This window comes from Oryza glaberrima, chromosome 2 (genome assembly GCF_000147395.1).
Source record: "Oryza glaberrima chromosome 2, OglaRS2, whole genome shotgun sequence".
NCBI classification, from domain to species: Eukaryota; Viridiplantae; Streptophyta; class Magnoliopsida; order Poales; family Poaceae; genus Oryza; species Oryza glaberrima.
This window is the reverse complement of record NC_068327.1, coordinates 28,710,837-28,719,027: the sequence shown is the minus strand read 5'-3', so window position 1 is coordinate 28,719,027 and position 8,191 is coordinate 28,710,837. Positions and strand designations below refer to the sequence as shown.

The following is an 8,191-nucleotide window of genomic DNA, read 5'->3' as shown; positions in this document are numbered from 1 at the left end:
TTTTAAGATCTGTGCTTAACTCTATCTTTTTCTTTCTTTATGCTTAACTCTCTGATCTCTCACGCGGAGGCAACTGTCAAATATGTATGCGGAGTGTTCCACTGTTTTGGCATGGAAATACTATGAACTTTGGAATAGTAGTATGGCAGTCAATCATGGTGGTTTTTGCAGCACGTGGAGTCCCATATCTATTTGGCTCCTTCCTTGGGTAGCCGTCACCCCGCTCTCCCCCGAGATGCAGAGTTGCCCAATGATGCCGCGCCGGGGCCCGAAACCGGTGGAGACGCAGACGCGGGAGGTGGCGGTGGCGGCCCCCGGCAGCCGAAGTCGCCAGCGATCCATCATGATGTCGCGCCCGCGACCGCGCGACAGCATCACCCAGACACACACCCCGTATTCCCCGTTCCGGCTGCCACCGCTCGCGGCCACGTCCCGCGCCGCGCCGCGCACGTCCCTGCCACTCACTCCCGTTCCGAGAGACCGCCGTGCCGAAGTGCCAACCCACCGCGGGCGGGGCATGGTGATCTCGCCGTGGTTTTCCCAACCGTCTACGCGGCGCGGTGGCGTCCGTGGCGTGCGGCCTCTCTTCCAGTCACGAGCGGTAAAAAGTGGCGCGGCTTTGCCGAAAAGGCCCCAGCCGCTTGGCTTGCCTGCCGCCCGCTCAGCTCCCGCGTCCCGACCGGAGACGACACGAGGGCGGGTCAAGGCGACCAGACGAATCGGCGCCTCTGATGAATCGCGCTCTGCTTTCCTCTGCGCTGATTCTACAGTGAAACCTGCATCGATGCCACGTCTCCGTGCCAAACCTCGCCGTGTCTTCGGTGTGGTTTAGTTCCCAACTTTTTCTTCAAACTTCTAACTTTTTTATCACATCAAAATTTTTCTACACATATAAACTTCTAATTTTTCCATCACATCGTTCTAATTTTAACCAAACTTTTAATTTTAGCGTGAACTAAACACACCCTTCTAGCTCTATATGATTATGGTGCGCGCTCATTGCAGCCTGATGCCACTGCTGGGCATGGCAAAGCGAAATGACCGACGAGATGCTTATTATACGTTGGATCTGTCCTCAGGATCAGCACATGACGGGTAAGGTTAGTTTGGTGCTACCGTGGTGGTGGCCCATTAACCACGTTTCCAAGACCAGACAGTGCTTGCTTTAAAAATACTCTTAGCCACTGAAACCATTAGCTTAGTTTTGACTTCGACACTTAACGCCCTCGGTTTATTTCTCAGGTTTAGTACTCAGCCGACACAAAAACGTTTGTAAATACGGCGCTATCAAACAGTGATACAATTCAGATGAGTTTATACCAAAAATATTCTATTTTTGATGCAAAAATTTGGTTTCGAAGTACTCCCGATGCAACCCAACCCCGCTCTACATATATAATGGTAGACCAAATTCGGTTTTACACTTGTACATATATACATAAGCAACTGTACTGTGCTGTTTTTCTCAAGTATGAATGTGAAATATGACAGTATCCAAATGGAGATAAAAATGTTTAGAAATACAGCTCTAATTAAAAAACAAACAGACTGGATTTTCACTACTCAGAAGATAAGGTAAGAACAAACCTATCCAGCGTTGCCAGGCTAGGAACACCGTCTATTTAGCAACTAAACTGAGCTGCTCTAAGAGGCAAAGAGAATCAAGATTGCAGGAATTTCTGCTAATATCACCAGCTGTTGAGAGCTCTGATACAAGCAGGCCAAAATAGTATTCAGCCTGGAAGAGCAGCTGAACACCTGTTGGTGTACAGTACTATCAGTTCATTTGTTTTGCTTCAACATTGGCAAAACCCTGAGCAATCAGTACATAATTTTGCTTACATTTCGCAGCATTGAGGAACTACTGAAGAGAAGACGATGAGAAAAAAAAAAAAGAAGTCTACTGAATACTGAAAAATTGTGTAGATGGACTCACTTGCATTCTAGCCCTGCCTCCGCTGCTCGCCTGGGCTTGTTTTTGCGCCGGCTTCCAATCTGCCTGAATCCATTAGTCCTAGTTGATTCATCACTGCTTGATCGAACACTGGAATTACTCTCTTCCAGGACAAGATTGGAGCTTTCTTTCAGCTGCCTGCCTCTCTTGTTACCAGCAGCAGATGCAGTGGTGTTCTTGTCTAGCCTTGATGCCTTCAGCTTAACATCATCACCTTCTACTTCTTCGCCATCAATTACATTGTCTACAAAATTTTCCACATCTACTTGATCAATCTTATCGGCGAAGCGCTTTTGTGGCCTTCCCCTCCTCTTTCTTGCAGGCATAGCTTCTTCAGCGCCGCTTCCTTTGTCTTCATGGCTCCGGACAATCGTTAGCTTCTTTCCTCTGCCTCTTCCTCTACCCATCTATCCAACTAAGCAGTGACAAGATTTATTCAGACAATCACTGAAGCTGCAGGCTCTACTGAAGTTGCTCTATGTTTTTCTCTAGTTGCTATTTGGAAGGAAAGTACTCAATATTTCACCGAGATACCTCGCGATGGCGACAATCCAATCAAGAAGATAGGCTAGAAATCTGCAGTCGTAATACCAAGAACAACATGCTGTTACATCTAACTAGTTCATGATGAAATGGGTTCTTGGGGTGCAGAAGCAATAAAGTTTGAGGTCTATTGAGATCCATATCAATAAAGAAGTTGCAAATCCAGATCAAGCAACATAAATATCCAGATGAAAACTATACAAAACAGCAAGCAATACGCATCTATCAAGATAAGTTTAACAAAAGGATTTTTTTTTTTCGATAGAGAACAATAAACATAAAACAAGGACCGATTCAATATCGGAACCATTCTTTCCACGGATGACAAGCAAGAAACTCACCTTCCATATAGCTGGCGTCCACTCCAAGCAGCATCATGCATCCCATTTCTTCAAGTTTGGTAGCCAAAAAAGATGGAATTTTTCGCAGGTGCTACAGGAAAAGAAACGCTGGGTATCCAATGGATCGGCGGTAATCTTCGGTTTGCGATGCCAGAAGTACCCGCGGATCGGGAGGTTTCAGCAAAGATTGGGATGTGGTGTTCAGGAAGCAGGAGAGGACTCAGGGCTCTACAAATGAACAACTAGTGCTCTGTGGTCTGGGAGTTCTGGATGGTTGGGCTCCAATAGCTTCTGGGGTAGCAGCAGCAGCTGCACTGGCTGGGGTTTGTGTGTGTGTGTGTGTGTGTGTGTGTGTGAGAGAGAGAGAGAGAGAGAGAGATTTGGTTCTTCTCATGAAGCTTTTTTAATACTACCCAAAATAAGTGCAGCCGTGGATATCCGTGTTCAACGTTTAACCGTCCATCTTATTTGAAAAATTTATGAAAAAATTTAAAAAATTTAGTTACACATAAAGTACTATTCATATTTTATCATCTAATAGCAATAAAAATACTAATCATAAAATTTTTTCAAACAAAACGAACGGTCAAACGTTGAACGTGAATAGTGCAAAGCTGTACTTATTATGGGACGAAGGGAGTACTGCTACTCCTGTACTAGTACTACTACTACTGAGGAGTCATTTGCTGTTTGTTTATGCTTTTATTTACAGCTTACCAACCGTTGAAAAATACTGAGAGAGAGTGTGTGTTATTGGCTTCTTGCCATTTTCCAGATTAAAAAAGCAAAGACAGAAGGATCCCTAGCCCTAGGGAAGCGGTTTACTTTTACCATGATGGGATTTTTGTTCCATGTTTCTGGATGTTTAAACACCTAGGACAGCCAGTAGTAACTCAACACGGCAACACCTGACACCCTGACGTCCAAGGTCATTTTGCTTTCAAAGCGATGCCACAGTTCTCGATTGGCTCCAGCTTCCAGGCGAGCAATGCTCCTGTACTGTACAGGTGTTTATTTCAGATAGAGATCAATATTTTGTTCATGGCCTTTACCTAAGAAAACTTCGTGTTTATATTACACAGTTTTTGTTCATCTCTACTCCGTACTGTGCTTCCTAGTGCAAGTCATGCAGATGCCCTCATACTTCTCAAACAGTGCTAAGTTAAAAAGTTTAGCAGTATAGTATTTCAGAGTAAAGAATGGTCAGGTCTCTTCTATTTACTGCAATACCATGAAGAGACAAATCTTAGCACACTTCAGCTGCTGCAGCAAGTGGCTGTATTAAATTATACCGTATCCTGACACATGCTATACTTTTTGATTGTATTATCTCTTTTACTTTGAATTTGAATTCATCTTTTTATACAGTTTCTTATCAAGGTAGCCAACCAGGAGGTTGTACTGATCGCTAGTGCAATAGCACTACTGTATCTCTGTATTACTGTACTGTGTATCTTGAGATGATTCTCTCAAGCATTTATACAGAAGATGTACATGTTCCTCTTGCTGTCAGGTCATCATTATATACCTTCTCCCAATTAACCGTCCTTCAATTCTCACCGCTAACTTGCAAACGAGGCATGCTTGTTTTGACAAGAGCTTGTTGAACAAACGGAATTTATGAACGCTGCTAGTACTCTTTTGAACAAACGGAGTACATTATAAAAGATATAATCTATCTATTATATTATTAAATTATATTATTAAGACAGTTTTTAAAGGAGACACCACGTTCGCTGTGGGCAGGGCGGATCCACAGTCTAACGACCGGGGTGATCTGACACCGATGACATCCAGCGAATGCACGGTGATGCTCAAATTCTACCAGCTGTGACCCCGGCATAAGATGGTAAATGACCCCAGCCATCGTCTTCACCTGGCACGTAGTACGTGAAACTAAAACAATTTACTTGGTGGTGTTACGATCCTAGTTGATTAATGATTCTTTTATTAGCATGCACAAAGCCCGAGTCAATTTTCTTTTGTTTCCTAAGCCTCATTGTAATTAATTGTTTCGTCGTTGTGCTTTTGCTTCGTCAGTTAAGCAGTTAGTACTAGCTAATTTCAGATTTATACCTCTTTGTATGATGAAAGGAAATGCTCTTAGCCTATTTCAATTATCATTCATGCGTTGCTGGTGATCGATAAAAAACACAAGAACAACTTTAAAAAAGATTTTGCATTAATCGAGAGAACAAAAAAATGATCTACCTAGTCTTTTAGTTAAATCAAAATTATAGCGGTGTTCATTTAGATACAGGAATTCTGCTCTCGAATATCATAAAAGTGTAGAGTTGTTATTAGGCTACGTTCATTCACAAGCCAAAGAGAGGAGATCACTCGTTTTTCATGCATACGTTCTTTTTAGACTGCTGAACGGTGTATATTTTTTCAAAAAAATTCTTTATTTTTTTTAAAAAAAATCATATTAATACATTTTCCAAATTTAAAATGAATAATACTTAATTAATTTTGTGCTAATGATAAACTCATTTTGCATGTCTTCTTTAATCTTCTTCTTTTCCATTCTGTCAAAAGCTTTAAGTTGATGACCCCGGTGGCCTTTAATCCTGACTCCGCCCCTTTCTGTGGGGGCTAAAAATTCCCACATTAATCGGAGAAAAAGAAAATCAGAGTCCAGGTAGAAATACAATTCAAAAATAGCTGAAATTCGGAATTAAAAATAAGCAATATTAAAAGAAGTGTCCATATAAGAACCCAATACGAGATTAATCGAAATTCGCAATAAAAATAAAATAAAATCCGAAATTAGAAAATAAAAGGAGAGTCCAAATAGAAATATAATTTAAAAATAACTGAAATTCGTAATTGAAAAATAAGGAATATTGAGATAGGAGTCCATATAAGAACCCAATACAAATTAGTTAATATTCGGAATAAAAATAAAAATAAAATCTGAAATTAGAAAAAGAAAAGAAGAGTTCAAGTAGGAATACAATTTAAAATCAACTGAAATTCGGAATTAAAAATAAGCAATATTGAAAATATAAATTAAAAATAAGCAATATTGAAAATATAAGAACCCAATACGAGATTAATTAAAATTCATAATAAAAAATAAAATAATATCCAAAATTAGAAAAATAAAAGAGATTTCAAGTAGGAATACAATTTTGAAACAACTGGAATTCAAAAAATAAAAAATAAAAATATTAAAAGAACACTATACTGTATTAATTAAAATTTGAAAAAAAAAATAAATTCTGAAATTAAAAAAAAGAATTCAATTAGGAATACAATTTATAAATAACAAAAATTGATGATAAAAAATAAAGACTATTGGAAAAAAAAGACTATCTAAAACACATGACGAGATAAATTAATTAACATGCCTATAAAAGAGTAGAGCGGTAGCGGTTGATACGGCATATAAAAACTGTTAGTAAAACACCAAATTGAATCCTAATGATTATTAAAAGAAGGGATGACATGTAGGACGTGAAGCAAACGGATAAGGCTGTTGCCGGGACTTCTAGAAAGTAAAAAAAAAACCCATTGATAATCATATTCGATTTTAAAAATCTTAATGATAATAAAAACGAGAAGTAGCGTGCGGCGTGTATAGGAGTACAGTTGCAGAGCCGTCGACGGTTGGTGAGACTTCTAGAAAATAAAAAATGAATTCCAACGATAGTTATGTTCTATTTTTAGAATCCTAATGACAATAAAGAATAGGCGGCGGATGGGCCGTAGAGAAGTATAGTGGCATTGTTTGACGGGACTTCTAAAAATTATAAAAAATGAAACCCAATGAGACAATAAAGTCTAAAAACTATAAGGTCCAATTTTTAAAGGTTCGGAACTTCTAAAAAGTAAAAAAAAACAATGATAATCATGTTCGATTTTATAATCTCAATGACAATAAAGAAGGGAGGCAGCGGGCGAGCCATAAAGGAGTACAATGGCAAAGCCACTGACAGTTTGGCGGGACTTATAGAAAGTAAAAAAAATGATCCTGAACGATAATTATATTCGATTTGTAAAATCCCAATGATAATAAAGAGAAAAGACAGTGGACGGCCCGTAGAGGAGTATAATGGCAGCGTTCGACGGGACTTCTAGAAATTATAAAAACGAAACCCAACGAGATAATAAACTCAAATAAGATCCAAATTTTAAAGGTTTCAAGGAGAATGAATAAAAATAGTGGTAGACCGAGCAAGCAAATAAAGAAGTATCTGATAAAAGTAAGGGGTAGCAGCTGGTGTGACTTTTAAAAATTATATAATTAAAAGTATGGGGATAGCTATTTAATAAATCTTAAGTAAAATCATACTGAAAAAGATATGATTTTGTTTGGATGCTAGCCGCACAATTGCGCGGGCCATCCAGCTAGTTCTTTTGAAATTTAGATATGGTTTGGATAGGGGGGGGGGGGGGGTCATTTGACCTCTTCATTTCGGATATTTATCATCGGATAAGTTCATGACTCGTGAGCGTATAATCCAGTCATCAGGATACATGAGATGGGCAAGAAAAGCCTGCCTGTTTCATTAGTACCTCTGTATCAGCATGTGAGTCTCATCAGTATCGCATCAGCTGGGGAAACATTGCACTGAGGCTGCGATGCAGATTTTACAAGTAAAGCAAAGCAAGTTAGGACCACACTCTTGAGGGCACTGCATGACCACACCAGCACACCATTTGCTGACAGATAACTAAAAGTACTGTAGACACCAATTTTCTGTAGAAGCATAACTATGCAAGTTGAGTTAGCCATCTCTTAGCTCGATTCAAGTCTAACCTATGACGAGTTAACTGGCTACAAGCTTAAAAAACTTGCAAGCTGCAAGTCTTTTTTCTGCACCAGTTTTTGACAGAAAGTTAACTGGCACTTAGCTCTTGGTAGGATTGCAGACTCAACAACAGCAGGAGAATAGCAACCTTGCATATGCTTTCCCATCTTAGTTGGCTCATCAGTCAGGTCTTAATAGCTGACAAAACCCCTCAAACAACACAGCCGAATCTAACGTGGCCCGGGCAAAATGTTTAAAGAATATACTTTGGATCAACAGGATTCTGAAACTGTTAACTCGGTTCTTCATTCATCGTCACAAAGGCCACCAAAAGCCTGACAACAAAAAATGGATGAGATCAACAGCATTTATATAACCAAGATAAAGTTACAGTTCAACAAACATATAAGACTTCGACAGACAGAAGTCCTACCTGAACCAGGAAACTGTTGGGTTCCATTATCATAAAATGAGTATATATTTTGGACTGGTAAATGGCAAGGATATTGACCACTTGCACTCACAAGGAGAAGCATGTACATACTGAATGGGCAACATCCGGAAGAAATTGATCACAGTGCAGGGTAACAACTTGA

At 39.6% G+C, this 8,191-nt stretch overlaps 1 protein-coding gene across 1 annotated transcript; it reads right to left on the bottom strand.

Moving 5' to 3' along the window:
- Positions 1-973: 973 nt before the first annotated feature.
- On the bottom strand, positions 974-3,193 carry LOC127761365 (uncharacterized). The gene is made up of 2 exons (XM_052285647.1): positions 2,839-3,193; positions 974-2,530 (listed from the first exon to the last, which is right to left on the bottom strand). Exon 2 carries the CDS (start codon positions 2,359-2,361, stop codon positions 1,933-1,935), a length of 429 nt encoding a protein of 142 aa, XP_052141607.1. The 5' UTR covers positions 2,362-2,530; positions 2,839-3,193; the 3' UTR covers positions 974-1,932.
- Positions 3,194-8,191: the final 4,998 nt, after the last annotated feature.